The sequence below is a fragment of the Procambarus clarkii genome, chromosome 17 (genome assembly GCF_040958095.1).
Source record: "Procambarus clarkii isolate CNS0578487 chromosome 17, FALCON_Pclarkii_2.0, whole genome shotgun sequence".
In the NCBI taxonomy this organism is placed as follows: Eukaryota; Metazoa; Arthropoda; class Malacostraca; order Decapoda; family Cambaridae; genus Procambarus; species Procambarus clarkii.
Genome location: NC_091166.1, coordinates 45688923 through 45709037, shown reverse-complemented (window position 1 = coordinate 45709037; position 20115 = coordinate 45688923). Strand labels below are relative to the sequence as shown.

The window sequence follows — 20115 nt, the reverse complement described above, 5'->3', positions numbered from 1 at the left end:
GTTATATTTAAGACAAAAGTCGAGCAATTAATTTTGATTTTCTATTGCTTAGGCTACGTTAATAATGAAATGTGAACCTGTAAATACTTCCCTTAACTTATTCAAGCCTTTAGGCCATAAAATAAGTCTCATATATCCCATCATGTTAATTTGCCGTGCAATAAAACAGTGGAATGAGTTATAGTGACAGCACAACACCATTGTAGGTACATATTGCATTTCTGGTAATCGAGTTGCTTTGTGTGCTACTAAATAATGCTGTAGGGGCTTGATTATATAGCATTCCTGCAGGAAATTAATGTATATTAATGTTGCAAAATTCATGTTGCCTAATGAATTTCATATCTGTAAACTTATATAACCAGTTTACCCCGTATGACATTACAAATATAATATTTATTATGATAGTTTCAGATTCTCTGGGCAGTGAGGCAACGGATAATTTTGTTTAGTTCATTGGCTTTAAAAATGGTGTCATATGTTCATTCCTGGGTATTTGTCTGTCAATGTAACTAATTGAGGTTTATTGACATACGGGTGAACAGTGCTTGTTAGCAGCACTGTAACCAGCTGTATATGTAGACGTTATGGAGAGGCTGTCACCAGAGGTAAACTACACGTAATGGACAGCCTGCCTACAGGCTCCAGCCTGCCTACAGGCTCCAGCCTGCCTACAGGCTCCAGCCTGCCTACAGGCTCCAGCCTAAATAGTGGACACTAACTATATCTCCAATAACGAATTAGACAATTAAAAAAAAATGACAGTCACTGAATACGCCAACCGAGAGACAGGTGGGGTCCCAGGAACTGAGCTCGACTCTACTCGCCTAGCAAAGCTTACAAAGTACTTTTGGGTCAGCACACAAACTAATATGGTTGAAGGCCGCTTTACTATTACACTAACTCCATCAACTATTAATTACGATGTGACCGCTCACGAGGCCCTGCTCGTGAATCATTAATAGACTCATGATACCTGGATGACCTTATCCTCATTATTCAGTATTATTCATGACTTCCACTGTGCCCTACTCTCCCTCCTCCTCATTTTCCAACCCTTCCTTACATCCACCGTCCACACTATCCTCATCTTCTCCATCCACATCATCTACACTATCATTCTTCATCTTCCCCTTCCTCCCCCTTGTTGCAGTACATCCTCCATCTCATCTCCCTCCTCCCCACTTCCTTCCTTTAATCATTCTTTCACTCATTCTTCTTTCTCCTCCCTACTCATCTTCATCTTCCTTCTGCTCCTTATTTTTCCCTTCCTCTTTTTTCTTCATATCCTCTTTAATTTTCTACCTCCTTTACAACTTCATATAAGTCTTGTCCTTCATATAGTCCATCATTTTATCTTCCGTTTCCTTGTATGTCCTTACTCCTTCCCTGTTCCTTCTCTCCACCTTTTTCCCCCCCTCCCCCATACTTCCTAATTCAACTTACTACATGTCTCAGCTTGGAATTCCATAGAACAACCAAGAGGAGTCATAAGAACAAGTATATAAATGCGGATGGTAGCTCCAGTAAAGCAAATGAGCTGTGTGAAAGGACATGTCATTAGAACCTAACATTATAGGTGTGGTAGAGGCCTACATTTCTGGGATAGCTATTGACGTTGTACAGAAAGAAAGCAAATTAACGGAAAAGCTGACAACTCGCAGCCTAGCCAGACCAATGGCAGCCTGGCCAGGCCTAGTGACTGACAGCCTGGCCAGGCCTAGTGACTGACAGCCTCTTGTCTCAGCTCCGTCAACATTGCATTACACATCATGTGCTAAGCGTTCAGCTCACTACCTGATGAGAATACCTATCAGTGAATGGTCTTGTCCAGAAGACAAGACTATCAATATGTATTTGTTATGTGAGCGGACCACACATGACTGTCCTTGTGCAGCCCAGCCTCGGCTTGCTTCGCTTACATCACAAATGCACATTGACAGCCTTGTCTTCCGGACAGCGAAAAGGAAGCTCTGCTTGAACACATGACACTATACATTGTATATGCGCAGTTTGTGAGTGCATTCTTTGGCACCACGTGAGATAAAATCTTGATATTAACATGTCATCAATGGGATTATCATTTGATGCCTGACCCTAGAAATTGTTTCATTTAATGTTTAATTACTTTTATTTGATTGGTATATATATCATATTATGTAGGTTACCATCACGTCCGCTTCCCCGTGAAGTGGTAGGAAACCAGTGTTGACCAGGAGCTGGTACTCTCCACCTGCCACAACCTACAACAGACAAATAGCTCAAGATGACCTCAAGATAGCCTCTCAAGCTTACTGACCAGAAAAGTATGAATCCAAGGAACCCGCCGGACACAACAATGCACAGAAAACGTGAATATTTGTGAGCCGGTCCTTTTCATAGCGCTTTGTAATTTGTTCAGTGGGCTTGTTGTTGTTGTTGTTAAAGATTCGCTACCTGGAACTAAAAGATCCAAGTAGCACGGGCTATGGTGAGCCCGTAGTGGAGTTCTTTCCAGTGGGGATCATAACGTGCTTGATGAGAGGACGTTTGGGTAGAGCTTTCACCTGGGTAGGTGTAGACTGACGAAGCTTATCAAGAGCAACACACTGCAGTGTGTTGCTCTTGATAATGATCGCTGACAGTGTTGCTCTTGATAATGATCGCTGGCAGTGTTGCTCTTGATAATGATCGCTGGCAGTGTTGCTCTTGATAATGAACGCTGGCAGTGTTGCTCTTGATAATGATCGCAGGGAGAGTGTTGCTCTTGATAATGATCGCTGGCAGTGTTGCTCTTGATAATGATCGCTGGCAGTGTTGCTCTTGATAATGATCGCTGGCAGTGTTGTTCCTGATAATGATCGCTGGCAGTGTTGCTCATGATAATGATCGCTGGCAGTGTTGCTCCTGATAATGATCGCTGGCAGTGTTGCTCCTGATAATGATCGCTGGCAGTGTTGCTCTTGATAATGATCGCAGGGAGAGTGTTGCTCTTGATAATGATCGCTGGCAGTGTTGCTCTTGATAATGATCGCTGGCAGTGTTGCTCTTGATAATGATCGCTGGCAGTGTTGCTCTTGATAATGATCGCTGGCAGTGTTGTGCTCTTGATAATGATCGCTGGCAGTGTTGCTCTTGAGAATGGGGCAGCCACCATGCGGGTGTTGATGGGCGAGAAGACTGTATTAGAGTTGTTGTTCTGGCGCCCCGCCTAGTTGTGTCAGCGCTCTTAGAAAGTACGGGATGCAAGCCCTCCCAGGCGTTGGTGCATACTCAAGGTGTGAGCGATCTTGTGCCGCATATAAAGTCTTGTGACCGCCGCTGTAGAGCAGATACGAGGAGCGTCGTTGTGCTTACTGCCTACCAACACAGCGCGTCCTCTAAACAAAGACCCAAAAGTGATTCCATGCACCCGCCAAACCCCCTGTTTAATAATGAAAAGCGGTTTTCCGCTTTTCATGAATGACTAGTTCATTTCAAAATGACCAGTACCCTTTAATCAGGTGACTTATGTTCCCCCCACCATCACCCTGGTGGGGAAAGTACAACGGAAATTTGAAACAAATCACAAGCGCATGCGCGTCAACTGTCACCCAACGTTGCCAATTTACCCCCCACCCCCTCGCCAACCTTGTCTGTTCCCCCCCCCCCCATCTCCTGCATGTGTTTGTTTCCACATTTGGGTCCAAAAGTAGATGACTTTTGCTCCTCTTAGCAAGCAAGCTTAAGAATTTCCCAGCCTATAACTCATGTTAAGCTTTATATTAAAAGTTTTCTGTTGAACACGACTCAGTAATTGGTTTATAACCAGATCCCCCCCAATTACTGCTGGGTGAACATTGGCTGGCTCTGTCTGTCTGTCTGTCTCAACTAACCACACTGGTGCACATGGGAAGGGTGAAACCTGCCGAGTCATAGATAATGACTCGCACCCCCACCACCATTCATGCCATCACCCTCCCCCAACCAGTACAATCCATGCCATCACCCTCCCCCAACCAGTACAATCCATACCATCACCCTCCCCCAACCAGTACAATCCATGCCATCACCCTCCCCCAACCAGTACAATCCATGCCATCACTCCCAACCAGTACAATCCATGCCATCATCCTCCCCCAACCAGTACAATCCATGCCATCACTCCCAACCAGTACAATCCATGCCATCACCCTCCCCCAACCAGTACAATCCATGAAATCACCCTCCCCCAACCAGTACAATCCATGCCATCACTCCCAACCAGTACAATCCATGCCATCACTCCCAACCAGTACAATCCATGCCATCACTCCCAACCAGTACAATCCATGCCATCACTCCCAACCAGTACAATCCATGCCATCACTCCCAGCCAGTACAATCCATGCCATCACTCCCAACCAGTACAATCCATGTCATCACTACCAACCAGTACAATCCATGCCATCACTACCAACCAGTACAATCCATGCCATCACTACCAACCAGTACAATCCATGCCATCACTCCCAACCAGTACAATCCATGCCATCACTCCCAACCAGTACAATCCATACCATCACCCTCCCCCAACCAGTACAATCCATGCCATCACCCTCCCCCAATCAGTACAATCCATGCCATCACTCCCAACCAGTACAATCCATGCCATCATCCTCCCCCAACCAGTACAATCCATGCCATCACTCCCAACCAGTACAATCCATGCCATCACCCTCCCCCAACCAGTACAATCCATGAAATCACCCTCCCCCAACCAGTACAATCCATGCCATCACTCCCAACCAGTACAATCCATGCCATCACTCCCAACCAGTACAATCCATGCCATCACTCCCAACCAGTACAATCCATGCCATCACTCCCAACCAGTACAATCCATGCCATCACTCCCAGCCAGTACAATCCATGCCATCACTCCCAACCAGTACAATCCATGCCATCACTACCAACCAGTACAATCCATGCCATCACTACCAACCAGTACAATCCATGCCATCACTACCAACCAGTACAATCCATGCCATCACTCCCAACCAGTACAATCCATGCCATCACTCCCAACCAGTACAATCCATACCATCACCCTCCCCCAACCAATAAAAAAAAAAATGACCAAAGATGTGCAACGAGACTCGTTCCTGAGCTGAAGGGATTAAGCTCTGAGTAAAGACTGTTAGACCTTACCACGCTGTAAGAAAGGAGAGAATGGGGGCATATAGTAACTTATAAGCTTTAAAGGAAATTTACAAGGCAGGCAAAGCCCCATTGTTCAAAACTAGGGACAGCAGAAGAGGGGTCATAGATGGTAACTCGAGATGCAAATGAGTCAGAAAGAACCCTTTCAGTTTTAGAACCATAAATAAGTGGAAAGGTTAGACGTAGATGTTAAAACTAATTTAAATCAAAGTTTTAAATTAAAATATGATAAAAGCGTGAGAAATGAGTCATTGCTTTAATCTACGAAAGTTCAGAAGTTGGGGCTAGGAGCCTAACACGACCCGGTAAGCACATCTAGGCGAGCACAGAGTCACTAGGAGAGAGGGAAGGTGTAGCCTCGTCACAGGAACTTACCGCGCCCAATACTGCCAGCTGCCGCCTGTTCATCCCTGTGGGAGAAACACACAGTAAAGTATTTCCTAGTTTAAGATGACTATGGTCGGGTGTATATATTACTCTCTAATAATGAAGACAAAGTCAGGAGATTTCTAATATTATTTCATTTGTTTTTCCTTGTGGCATCACAGGTGTTTATGAATGTGTACTTGCCTAATTGTGTTTGCGGGGATTATGTAAGTAATTATCAAAAGAAGGCGCCGAGCCGGGGAGACTATGTAGCACCATCAAAGTCGCAGGATATTCAAGAGGCGCTGTACAACCACTTGGGCTGGAGGGTAGAGCGACGGTCTCGCTTCATGCAGGTCGGCGTTCAAGTCCCGACCGTCCAAGTGGTTGGGCACCATTCCTTTCTCCCGTCCCATCCCCAATCCTTATCCTGACCCCTTCCCAGTGCTATATAGGCGTAATGGCTTGCCGCTTTCCCCTGATAATTTCCTCCCCTCAAAAGGCGCTAAATATCACCAAGGATGCCAATACGATAGCAAAAGCGCATAAGGCGAACGATATCAAAGATATCTGATTCGCCAAGGATTCTATCGAGGGACAGGTGACCGCGAGGGACGGTCGGAAAGTAGTTTTTTTGTGTGTGGTCACGTCTGTGGTAGAAAAAAAAGGATATGCATCACCGTAAGAAGGACAACACAGTGAGGACAATAAGAGCAGGGCGGCGCTCAGTAAGTGTCCGTGAGTTATACCAGTATATTCCTGGAGGTTGTGCTTCGGCTCTTTGGTCCCGCCTTTGAACTGTCAATCTGCTGGTGCACAGATTCCTGAGCCTACTGGGCTCAGTCATATGTACATTTGAAACTGTGTATGGAGTCAGCCTCCACCACATCACTGCCTAATGCATTCCACCTGTTAACTACTCTGACGCTGAAGTTCTTTCTACTGTTTCTGTGGCTCATATGGGTACTCAGCTTCCACCTGAGTCCTCGTGCGAGTACCACCCGTGTTAAATAATATACTCATCTAAATAAGACATTATGAATGTCCCATTTGAATAGAATGAAATATCCTTATCTACCCAGTCAATTTCCCTGAAAATTGTATGTGGTAATCCTGCTGCTTCCGGCCCAGTGTTAGGTAAGACCCTGATGCAAGCTGGCAGCCTAATACCCAGAACACCACCGAGGGAAACACCGCCGCCGCTATCACAGATAACCTCACTATCATTGTGTATTATCACAGTACTGGCGGGTTTCTTCTCGATTGATAATCTGGATAATCCAGGGCAGAACAAAAATGGTTGGGCGCGTTTCCTATCATCTATTGCCCCTGTCTGCCCAGCAGTAAATAGGTACCCAGGAGTTGGGTTGTTGTGGGTTTGGATTCTGGTGGGTGGGGGGAGACTCGATATAACCCTAATTATTTAGTGCTGTTAACACTCTATTGACTGGTGCCGACATACCAACTCAATCCTTTTATGATAAACGGCTAATCAGAAATGCCTACAATCTTATTAAACTCAACATTCCTTTTCAGTGCAATCTACCTGTCTCTGATATTCCTCTTTATCTGTGCCCCACCATTCAAGTATCATACACACCTGTCACCAAGAAAGATAATGAGAATCTTGCTCTTCTTAAAGCTGTCACACTCGAAATAATTGCTTCCTCCACCGAAAATTTGAGATCTAAGATCACTGTGTCTACCCCGACGGCTCAGTCCAATCTTCTACTGGACGGACTGCAGCAGCATGTAGGTTTTATAGAAATAATATTTGCACAAAGACTGTCAGTGTCAGATTAAACAACTGGCTGACCTCCACACAAGCAGAACTAGCGCCATTACAACTAGCAACCAGTACATTAAAAGAAACATTGGAGGAGGAATAATAATTTGTGATTCAAAGTCTGCTCTTCAAGCAATCGAAAACTCCTGGAAGATCGACAGCAAGAACCTCATACTACCAATTATAAATGACCTAATCGCTGCACAGAGTAAAGAGTTTTGAATCTCCTTTGTATGGATACCATCACACACAAATATAATCCGTCATAATGAGACAGACATTGCAGCCAAATTAGCGTGTAACAAAGATGAAGTTGAATTAGATCTAGGTATCCCCATCTCTACTGTCAAAACTGTATTGGTCCAAACACTCAGGTCTCAGAGAAATTACTGACTCCCAACGACCTGAAAGCACCAGTAGAAAAAACTATGATTTGTTCAGATCTGAAACTTATATCTATGGGCAGCACAAAACGTCCACCAGATTGTGCGACACAGTGGTTGCCAGGATCAGATTGGGCTACCGTTACCTGTGGCAGGTGGCTACCGTTACCTGTGGCAGGTGGCTACCGTTACCTGTGGCAGGTGGCTACCGTTACCTGTGGCAGGTGGCTACCGTTACCTGTGGCAGGTGGCTACCGTTACCTGTGGCAGGTGGCTACCGTTACCTGTGGCAGGTGGCTACCGTTACCTGTGGCAGGTGGCTACCGTTACCTGTGGCAGGTGGCTACCGTTACCTGTGGCAGGTGGCTACCGTTACCTGTGGCAGGTGGCTACCGTTACCTGTGGCAGGTGGCTACCGTTACCTGTGGCAGGTGGCTACCGTTACCTGTGGCAGGTGGCTACCGTTACCTGTGGCAGGTGGCTACCGTTACCTGTGGCAGGTGGCTACCGTTACCTGTGGCAGGTGGCTACCGTTACCTGTGGCAGGTGGCTACCGTTACCTGTGGCAGGTGGCTACCGTTACCTGTGGCAGGTGGCTACCGTTACCTGTGGCAGGTGGCTACCGTTACCTGTGGCAGGTGGCTACCGTTACCTGTGGCAGGTGGCTACCGTTACCTGTGGCAGGTGGCTACCGTTACCTGTGGCAGGTGGCTACCGTTACCTGTGGCAGGTGGCTACCGTTACCTGTGGCAGGTGGCTACCGTTACCTGTGGCAGGTGGCTACAAGTGACGGATCTCCCAATCCTGAGCACTCCAGGTGCAAACTCTGTGAGCAGGAACTGCGGCATGATCTCCCACACTACATTACCGAATGCCCAGTTATTAGACCTTTCAGACCAGTTGGCATGAGGTACCTAGAGCTTTGCAATTACTTCATTCACTCTCGTGTTCTTGAGGATATCCTCATATTGCACCCAAAATTTGCCAGTGTAGGCTACTGAACATATGGTCCTGTATGACTAATCATCCTGCGAGATGGGGACGTTTAGTATCTCTTATCTTATTCATTCTTGTGTTGCTGATATCCTCATATTGCACCCAGAGTCTGTCAGTGTAGACTACTTATCACATGCCTCTGTATGACTAACCATCCTGTCTGATGGGGATTTTTTTTAGCATCACGTAGCTAGCTTTTTGACACACTGTACTTCCCTACATATAGTCTAGGGCAAATGCAGATGTACCTAATGTATTAATAATAATAAAAAAAACGTGGCTCATATATATACATACATACATATATACATACATAAATTCATACAAACATATACATACATATATATATATGCATACATACATACAAAAATATGCATACATACATTCATATACATATGCATACACATACAAACATACATACATATACACATATATGGGCTGCCCGTCTCCCCGACAGTGAATATATGAACTGCTTCATTGCTGCGCCTTCCGATGCAAGATTAACGTGTCTTGAGCTGAGAGCTGAGAGCACACTTTAGCTGGAAAAGCTGTAATTTGAGCTGAGCGTACTGTGTTTTAAACTAACAGCACGTTGTTTTGAGCCGAGAGCACTGAATTTTGAGCTAAGATTACCGAATTTTAAGCTAAGAGCACTGGATTTTAATCTAAGAGCACAGGCTTTTGAACTGAAAGCACAGGATTTTGAACTGAGAGCACGGAATTTTGAGCTCGGTGCACTGAATTTTGAGCTAAGAGCATTGAATGTTGAGCTGAGAGCATTGAGTTCGAGCTCAAAACACTGTTTTCAGCTTAGAGTACTGGATTTTAAATTCAGAGCACTGAGAGTACTTACTTTTGTACTGAAAATACTGTTTGGAACTGAGAACACTTGTTTTGAACGAGAGCTCTTCCAGAGTTGCGAACATCTGTGATTATTGCAACGTGTTCTGATAAAATATCACCATGTTTACATCTGAGAGAACACTGTCTAGAGCTGAGAACACTGTCTAGAGCTGAGAACACTGTCTAGAGCTGAGAACACTGTCTAGAGCTGAGAACACTGTCTAGAGCTGAGAACACTGTCTAGAGCTGAGAACACTGTCTAGACCTGAAAACACACCGTCTAGACCTGAGAACACACTATCTAGACCTGAGAACACACCGTCTAGACCTGAGAACACACTATCTAGACCTGAGAACACACCGTCTAGACCTGAGAACACACCGTCTAGACCTGAGAACACACCGTCTAGATCTGAGAACACACCGTCTAGACCTGAAAACACACTATCTAGAGTTGAGAACACACTGCAGTTGAAAGCATTTTGTCCCGAGCCGAGAGCTCTTGATCTTTGAATCCTGAAGCACAATGATTTTCACGCGTAAGTCCATCATTATCTTACCTGTGAGTATTGGGTGCAGGCGTGAGAGCAGCGCGGATGGACACCACACGACACCGCACGACACAGGTGCGCTGCTGAAGGCCGCGAGCGCACTGACCACCTGTGACGGCCCGCGCCTCGGCCTTTATATATGTTGCTGGATGCCACCACCCGCTCCGACCCCCAACCCGGCCACCCCGCCCCTCCTCAGATACTCCAATCAAATGTTTATTCAGGTAAAGTACATACATGCATGTTGAGTTAACAAACATAATGTTGGAATTATAGATAGAGCTAGTACATACAAGGCCTAAAACCACTATTACGCACAGCGTTTCGGGCAAGGAAATGCCCTAAATACTAAGCTCCCAGCAAGTGCCAGAGTCCAGTAACTCGTTCCTTCCCCAGAATATTACGACCATGACCCCTAACATTCAGACAGAGACACACACCAACCCGTTCTCGCACTTTCTTACAGTCAATATTGACTTATTAAATAAGTGCATATGTGACATACTAATTTGTTGTGAATATTTTAGTTTACCTTGAAAAGCTTCATAGAAAACACCGACCTTACCTAACCTTCTTAGTATGTTAAGATAAACATCTTATTGCTTCGTAATTACAATTATTACTTAACCTATTATAGGTATAGGTAACCTATTATAGGTATAGGTAAAGTAATAATTGTAATTACGAAGCAATAAGATGCTTATCTTAACATACTAAGAAGGTTAATTAAGGTCGGTGTTTTCTATGAAGCTTTTCAAGGCAAACTAAAATATTCACAATAAATTAGTATGTCACATATGCACTTATTTAATAAGTCAATATTTACTGTAAGAAAGTGCGAGAACAGGTTGCACATACAGACACAGCATGGAGCCCGTACCTTGTCAAAAACAAAACGAAGCTGGAAAAAGTTCAGAGGTATGCCACTAGTCTAGTCCCAGAAATAAGAGGCATGAGTTACGAGGAAAGGTTGCGTGAACTGCACTTCACGTCGGTTGGAAGACAGAAAAGCTCGAGGGGACAGGATCACCACATACAAAATTCTCAGAGGAATTGACAGGGTAGACAAGGATGGATTATTTAACACGGGTGGTACATGCATAAGGGGACACAGGTGGAAACTGAGTACCCAAATGAGCCAAAGAGACATTAGAAAGAACTTTTTCAGTGTCAGAGAAGTTAGTAAATGGAATCCATTAGGAAGTGGTGTGGTGGAGGCTGACTCCATACACAGTTTCAAACGTAGACGTGTTCCAGGGACACTGCTTGTTGGTTACGGCTTCCCGTGAACTATGGGCGTGGAAAGTGATCTACCTGTCAGCAGGACTACGGCGTCAACTCCTGTGCTCGCCTCCCTGAGAAAGTAAAAAGAAAGAAAGAAGAAAGAAAGAAGAAAGAGGGGGCATCATTATTTCTACATTTTAACACCATTTTCAGTGTACATACTCTAATACAGAAGTCACTTGTGTGTGTGTGAGTACCTCCAACGACTCACTCTCCCGCTCCCACTGCTGACTCTCCACCCCCCCCCCCCCCTCTCAAGAAGGTGGTGGGTGAAAAAGTCAGAGTAAACTCCAGGTTCAAGAGGCCGGGCGAAGAAGCACACGAGAGGAACTAACAAGCAGGGACAAAGTACAGAGAGTTGGGATCAGAGAAAAATACAGACGCACTAAAGAGAGCCAGATATGATCACACTGGAGTCAGGAGGGAAACAATTTGACAATGGCATAGCAAAAGCTAAGGACCAATCAAAGCTCTTTTATAGCCATATAAGGGAAAAACACCATAGTTAGACCACGTGATAAGGCAAAAGAGGGGGAAGTCTTGTGGAAAACGACAACGAGGTGCGTGAGGAACTAAAAAGGTTTCATGGGGTCTTTACAATGGAATCAATGTGGAGACCAGAGCCGAGTGATGAAAGGCTAGAGGAAACACTGGATGACATAGTAATCACAGTGGAAGAGATTAAAAAACACCTGAAACCACATGATGCAACAAAATCAACTGGACCAGACTTAATATCATCATAACTACTGAAAGAGGCTGCAGAGGTAATATGTCACCCAATAACTGAGGTTTTTAACTAAACGCTTATAACAGGAATTCTTCCAGAATTATGGAAAAGGCAAATGTAGTCCCAATATTCAAGAAAGAGTACAGATAGAAGACAGTAAATTACAGACCAATGTCACTGACAAGTAGTCCTTATAAGGTGCTGGAGAGTAAAATCAGGTCGAGAACAGTGGCGCATCTGGAATGGATAAATGTTTTAACAGAACAGCAGTATGGGCTTAGAAAGTCATGCCTGACTTTCAAAAGTCAAACTTGATCGAGTTCTATGACAATGTTACTAGAATACGACAGGAAAAGGAAGGCTGGTGTGGGGGTTTTCTATTTTGCTTTCCCGACTGCAAGGCGCATGTCGCCAATGTACATGTGGCAGACGTTTCACGAAGCTGTCGGAATCGGCAGAGAAAATACGAGAGCAACCGTACAGGGCCTGGGAGCAAGGTCGAGTTAGAGTCCTTGAGGGTCTCTTCTCAGACTAGCTTCACCTGGACCTGCTCCACATTGATCGTTGGAATCTCCTCAATGATTTAACACTTTAAGGGACTCCCAGGGTCCTCATCACATTTATAGATTTGCGAATAATAGGCAACTCGGTGTTGGAGACACCTGGAGCAGAAGGCTTGAGTAAATAGTTGGCAGTATTCAGAAGTGGTTGAACGGAAACACCGCATAAAGCTTAACAGTAGTTTATTTACTAACTTAACCACTAATACAAAGGGTGCTTGGTTTACTTTAGATTGGCGTCAGAAAGGCTATGGTTGCATTAGCAAGACTCTTGACGTCTGGCTAATCGATTCGGATCCACTCGTGGCGAAACACGCAAGTCAGTCTGGGGAGTGGTTTGCGTATCAATCTTGAGATGATTTCTTGGCTAAGCGTCCCTGCGGTCCGGTCCTCGACCAGCCCACCTTGTTGTTACATTCCCCCAGGAAGCAGCTCGTAGCAGCTGTCTAGCTCTCAGGTACCTATTTACTGCTAGATGAACAAGTGCATCAGGGTGAAATAAACTCTGCCCATTTGTGTCCGCCATCGCCGGGGATCGATCCCCAGTCCACAGGACTACGAATCCGTAGCGCTGACCACTCTGTGGCTGAGTGGTCAGAAAAGCCTAGAAAAGATCAGTCTCGGGTGTGGGCTGGATTACTTGTGTGAAGAATTTAGTTAGGAGTCGCTCCAGTATCTTTTCTAGTAAGCTTTCAATGCCAATGGAAAGTGTTTTAACAAGATCTGTACTCAGTTTTGTGGGAGAGGATTAGACTGTAGAGGTGCAGGATGGTTAGTGACAGACATCAGGTACAGACACAGGTTGTGGTTGAGTGAGTGGTAGTGGTTGTTGATGGACTGAGTTAGGTTGCTTCAGTGCACTAATGTATTGCAGGTTGTTTGTGGGGGAGAATCTTAATAGTAGTTTATGCTGCAATGTATGAAGGACATTGTTTGAATTTAATATCATGGCCGCCACCACAGTTTGAATATGAATAGTTGAGTATCTGACTCACAGTCTTGTGGTTAATGGGAGCCACAGCATTTACCACATTTAATATCTTTTGTGCAGCCTTCGAAGGTATGGTTTAAACCTTTACATCTGAAGCACTGAGTGGGACGTGGTAGGTACACCTCTAGTTTATGGAGGAAGTTGTTAAACCAAACTCCGATCAGGGGGAATGTAGTCTAGAAAAGTAAACAGGACAGCGCCTGTATCACTCAGTTCTCCGTTTGCTTCTACGCATACATCTTTTGACTCCGAGGACTGGAATGTCATGTGCCTGAAGTTGTGCCTTGATGTTGTCACACTAATGTCTACAATATGTCGAACTATATATTTTGTTAATCTGTCACTTAGTGACTTTTAGCATCTTACTGTGTATCCTCAGACGTCAATCACGTCAGAAAACTAGTTCTTCGCTACGATAAAGTTCTTACGGTTATTGGGCGTGATATCGTGCACTTTGATCTTAAATATCTTGGGATTACATGGTATACGATACTTTGCGTCCTGTTATTTCCAGACACACTCCTATAATCGGATATAACACACTCCTATAATCGGATATATTGTCATCAAAAGCAATGATGAACGTTTTCAAACCAACAGAACCGTCTTACTTTGGTTGAGCGGAGGATGTTGATCCTCGGGCCGCGCGGGGTCGGGATGATCTTTGTTTACCTCTAAGCTATTGGCGGCGCCTCGCCTCGAATCTGCTCGCCTTATTCTGGTGTTTATTGTCCAGGAAAATTTCTTCTCGATCCTCCTCTGAGACCGGAGGACAATATTGATTTGCATGCCATGCAACAGTGGTATCGTAAACCCTCAGCGGTATCGTCAATGTTTATGGGAGACGCTGTGAGCGTTTTGGCGTCGCGTTCTTCAGGCGTCGCATCTTCCAGGCCTCGGGAGACGCTGTAAGCGTCCAGGTGTCGCCATGGTACCTCACTTCCCTGGTGGGGCTGTGTACTTCTTGTTATTGGGACAGGTAACATTACCCAAGCAGTCTGTCGTCCTACTTTGTACAAATAGTGAGAGTTAATGTAAATAAATCCCCAACATATCTGTGTATAATGGCAATATGATCTAAGTCAGCTCAATTTATGCCGGCATGTGAAATGTATTCAAGTTCAGATATCAGGGCAAAATAGTAAATACATTCAGACTGTATTTACCATTTTGATGCCTTGATGGTTTCGGAGACACACATGAGAAGGCTCCATCATGGTGCTATAACCTGCCGACAGCCCCATGACCAGGTGTTCGGATGTGTGACCGCCGGTGTTCGGATGTGTGACCGCACACTCGGACTTCCAACCTGTAATTCCTTACAACTCTGTTCCAAATACAAATTATTGATATTAATAGAGATATTAGCATAGACAATGCTTCACTTCAGCATTCAGGATTAAAAGTTAGTGATGTTGTGTGTTGATGGTGACGCCGCGTGTATCTGGACCAGGCCCGGCGTCAACACCAGGCCAGGCGTCAACACCAGGCCAGGCCAGGCGTCAACACCGTGCAACACCAGGCCAGGCCAGGCGTCAACACCATGCAACACCAGGCCAGGCGTCAACACCATGCAACACCAGGCCAGGCCAGGCGTCAACACCGTGCAACACCAGGCCAGGCCAGGCGTCAACACCATGCAACACCAGGCCAGGCGTCAACACCATGCAACACCAGGCCAGGCGTCAACACCAGGCCAGGCCAGGCGTCAACACCGTGCAACACCAGGCCAGGCCAGGCGTCAACACCATGCAACACCAGGCCAGGCGTCAACACCATGCAACACCAGGCCAGGCGTCAACACCATGCAACACCAGGCCAGGCGTCAACACCATGCAACACCAGGCCAGGCGTCAACGCAATGCAACACCAGGCCAGGCGTCAACACCAGGCCAGGCGTCAACACCATGCAACACCAGGCCAGGCGTCAACACCATGCAACACCAGGCCAGGCGTCAACACCAGGCCAGGCGTCAACACCAGGCCAGGCGTCAACACCAGGCCAGGCGTCAACACCAGGCCAGGCGTCAACACCAGGCCAGGCGTCAACACCAGGCCAGGCGTCAACACCATGCAACACCAGGCCAGGCGTCAACACCATGCAACACCAGGCCAGGCGTCAACACCATGCAACACCAGGCCAGGCGTCAACACCATGCAACACCAGGCCAGGCGTCAACACCAGCCCATGCGTCAACACCATGCAACACCAGGCCAGGCGTCAACACCGTGCAACACCAGGCCAGGCGTCAACACCGTGCAACACCAGGCCAGGCGTCAACACCATGCCAGGCCAGGCGTCAACACCGTGCAACACCAGGCCAGGCGTCAACACCATGCCAGGCCAGGCGTCAACACCATGCAACACCAGGCCAGGCGTCAACACCAGGCCAGGCCAGGCGTCAACACCGTGCAACACCAGGCCAGGCCAGGCGTCAACACCGTGCAACACCAGGCCAGGCGTCAACACCGTGCAACACCAGGCCAGGCGTCAACACCATGCAACACCAGGCCAGGCGTCAACACCAGGCCAGGCGTCAACACCATGCAACACCAGGCCAGGCGTCAACACCATGCAACACCAGGCCAGGCGTCAACACCATGCAACACCAGGCCAGGCGTCAACACCATTCAACACCAGGCCTGGCTTCAACACCGTACAACACCGGAGACAGTTTTTCCACCACCATGAAATGGAAAGTCATGCTAGCACAGGACACTCCTCTTACATCACATCCCGCGTGGATGTCACCATCCGTGAGAAACCTTCCACACATCCCATGTGGAGGGTTGAAACCTGTGAGGAACGTTCCTCACATCCCATGTGGAGGGTTGAAACCTGTGAGGAACGTTCCTCACATCCCATGTGGAGGGTTGAAACCTGTGAGGAACGTTCCACACATCCCATGTGGAGGGTTGAAACCTGTGAGGAACGTTCCTCACATCCCATGTGGAGGGTTGTAACCTGTGAGGAACGTTCCTCACATCCCATGTGGAGCGTTGTAACCTGTGAGGAACGTTCCTCACATCCCATGTGGAGGGTTGTAACCTGTGAGGAACGTTCCACACATCCCATGTGGAGCGTTGTAACCTGTGAGGAACCTTCCACACATCCCATGTGGAGCGTTGTAACCTGTGAGGAACCTTCCACACATCTCATGTGGAGCGTTGTAACCTGTGAGGAACGTTCCACACATCCCATGTGGAGCGTTGTAACCTGTGAGGAACGTTCCTCACATCCCATGTGGAGCGTTGTAACCTGTGAGGAACCTTCCACACATCCCATGTGGAGCGTTGTAACCTGTGAGGAACCTTCCACACATCCCATGTGGAGCGTTGTAACCTGTGAGGAACGTTCCACACATCCCATGTGGAGCGTTGTAACCTGTGAGGAACCTTCCACACATCCCATGTGGAGCGTTGTAACCTGTGAGGAACCTTCCTCACATCCCATGTGGAGCGTTGTAACCTGTGAGGAACCTTCCTCACATCCCATGTGGAGCGTTGTAACCTGTGAGGAACCTTCCACACATCCCATGTGGAGCGTTGTAACCTGTGAGGAACCTTCCTCACATCCCATGTGGAGCGTTGTAACCTGTGAGGAACCTTCCACACATCCCATGTGGAGCGTTGTAACCTGTGAGGAACCTTCCTCACATCCCATGTGGAGCGTTGTAACCTGTGAGGAACCTTCCTCACATCCCATGTGGAGCGTTGTAACCTGTGAGGAACCTTCCTCACATCCCATGTGGAGCGTTGTAACCTGTGAGGAACCTTCCTCACATCCCATGTGGAGCGTTGTAACCTGTGAGGAACCTTCCTCACATCCCATGTGGAGCGTTGTAACCTGTGAGGAACCTTCCTCACATCCCATGTGGAGCGTTGTAACCTGTGAGGAACCTTCCTCACATCCCATGTGGAGCGTTGTAACCTGTGAGGAACGTTCCTCACATCCCATGTGGAGCGTTGTAACCTGTGAGGAACGTTCCTCACATCCCATGTGGAGCGTTGTAACCTGTGAGGAACGTTCCTCACATCCCATGTGGAGCGTTGTAACCTGTGAGGAACCTTCCACACATCCCATGTGGAGCGTTGTAACCTGTGAGGAACCTTCCACACATCCCATGTGGAGCGTTGTAACCTGTGAGGAACCTTCCACACATCCCATGTGGAGCGTTGTAACCTGTGAGGAACCTTCCACACATCCCATGTGGAGCGTTGTAACCTGTGAGGAACCTTCCACACATCCCATGTGGAGCGTTGTAACCTGTGAGGAACCTTCCACACATCCCATGTGGAGCGTTGTAACCTGTGAGGAACCTTCCACACATCCCATGTGGAGCGTTGTAACCTGTGAGGAACCTTCCACACATCTCATGTGGAGCGTTGTAACCTGTGAGGAACCTTCCACACATCTCATGTGGAGCGTTGTAACCTGTGAGGAACCTTCCACACATCTCATGTGGAGCGTTGTAACCTGTGAGGAACCTTCCTCACATCCCATGTGGAGCTTATCAAGACTGCAGCTTGTTTATAATTAATGTTTATCTTGTCCTTGATTCTTTGTGGGAAGTCCGAGTTACTCTCAGTCATGTGGAGGGTCAGACCAATTGACTAACTCCCAAGTTCCAATTTACTGCTAGGTGAACAGGGGCATCAGGTTTGAGGAAACGCACCCAGCCGCCCCGCCTCGCCCGGCCCAGGATTATCCAGACACTAGCTTCCGTTTCAAGATTGTAATTATCATATGATGACTAACTTGTTTATGATAACTGTAACTTGGTCGTTAAAACTATAACCTGCTTATCAAGATTTGTTACTTGCTTAGCTAAATACATTTTGGGGTTCAGATCCTTAACCAATTGCGTGTCTAACACATAATTGGTTCAGGATATGAACCAATTATTTTAGTTATTTGAACCTAATTATTACTATTATTTGAACCTAACAACTGGATCAGATCCGGAAACAATTGGTTCAGGATCTGAACCAATCAGGTTCTTGGGTATGGAACCCAGCATACCTCTCGCATTATGGATAATTAGTATGGAGCCCACTCACAGGTGGGTATTTTAATATGGAGCCCTCTATATCCCTCACAGGATGGGTATGGAACCCTCTATACCACTCACAGGATGGGTATGGAGCCCTCTATACCACTCACAGGATGGGTATGGAACCCTCTATACCACTCACAGGATGGGTATGGAGCCCTCTATACCACTCACAGGATGGGTATGGAGCCCTCTATACCACTCACAGGATGGGTATGGAGCCCTCTATACCACTCACAGGATGGGTATGGAGCCCTCTATACCACTCACAGGATGGGGTATGGAGCCCTCTATGCCGCTCACAGGATGGGTATGGAGCCCTCTATACCGCTCACAGGATGGGTATGGAGCCCTCTGTACCACTCACAGGATGGGTATGGAGCCCTCTATATCCCTCACAGGATGGGGTATGGAGCCCTCTATATCCCTCACAGGATGGGGTATGGAGCCCTCTATACCGCTCACAGGATGGGTATGGAGCCCTCTATACCGCTCACAGGATGGGTATTGAGCCCCTCTATACCGCTCACAGGATGGATATGGAGCCCTCTATACTACTCACACGAAGGGTATGGAGCCTTCTATACCACTCACAGGAAGGGTATGGAGCCCTCTATACCACTCACAGGATGGGTATGGAGCCCTCTATACCACTCACAGGATGGGTATGGAGCCCTCTATACCGCTCACAGGATGGGTATTGAGCCCTCTATACCGCTCACAGGATGGGTATGGAGCCCTCTATACCGCTCACAGGATGGGTATGGAGCCCTCTATACCGCTCACAGGATGGGTATGGAGCCCCTCTATACCGCTCACAGGATGGGTATGGAGCCCTCTATACCGCTCACAGGATGGGTATGGAGCCCTCTATACGGGCTCCAATGAGGACCTTAAACATAATACAGAGTACAAAACACAATCAAATGTACCCATAGTAGGAAAACAGCATGTAAAGGATTTGGGAATAATAATGTCTGACGACCTAACGTTTAAGGAGCATAACCAAGCAAATATTGCGACAGCCAGAAAAATGATAGGATGGATTACGAGAACTTTCAAATCCAGGGATCCCATCACAATGTTTGTACTCTTCAAGTCACTTGTGTTGTCCCATCTTGAGTACTGCTCAGTACTCACTTCCCCCTTCAGAGCAGGAGAGATTGCTGAAATGGAGGGAATACAGAGCACATATACGGCACGCATAGACGAGATAAAACACCTAAATTATTGGGATCGTCTCAAAGCCCTCCAAATGTACTCACTAGAAAGAAGACGAGAGAGATATCAAATAATATACACCTGGAAGATACTGGAGGGCCAAGTACCAAATCTACACAGTAAAATAACAACGTACTGGAGTGAACGATATGGAAGAAAATGTAGAATAGAACCAGTGAAGAGCAGAGGT

General features: G+C 46.8%; 3 protein-coding genes across 8 annotated transcripts in view; all 3 read right to left on the bottom strand.

Moving 5' to 3' along the window:
• LOC123772503 (venom phosphodiesterase) overlaps positions 1-10206 on the bottom strand; it is a 73029-nt gene extending 62823 nt beyond the window's left edge. The window contains exons 1-2 of one of the 3 annotated variants that reach the window (XR_011228911.1): positions 10095-10206; positions 5536-5570 (exon numbers count right to left, since the gene is read on the bottom strand). Coding sequence is in view for 1 of the 3 variants with exons in the window: in XM_045765730.2 (XP_045621686.2) it covers positions 5536-5568 (33 nt within the window). In the remaining 2 variants the exon portion in view is untranslated. The remainder of the gene's footprint in view (positions 1-5535; positions 5571-10094) is intronic. The other 2 variants (XM_045765730.2, XM_045765731.2) reach the window with 2 other exon arrangements.
• A 2619-nt stretch (positions 10207-12825) lies between these two features.
• Positions 12826-20115, bottom strand: part of LOC123772504 (venom phosphodiesterase-like) — a 149588-nt gene continuing 142298 nt past the window's right edge. For 2 of the 4 annotated variants that reach the window (XM_069325929.1, XM_069325927.1), the window contains exon 16: positions 12826-14977. The gene's annotated coding sequence lies outside the window, so the exon portion shown is untranslated. The remainder of the gene's footprint in view (positions 14978-20115) is intronic. The other 2 variants (XM_069325930.1, XM_069325928.1) reach the window with 2 other exon arrangements.
• On the bottom strand, positions 16376-18154 carry LOC123772575 (uncharacterized). The gene has a single exon (XM_045765815.2). The coding sequence runs from the start codon at positions 18152-18154 to the stop codon at positions 16376-16378; it is 1779 nt and encodes a 592-aa protein (XP_045621771.2).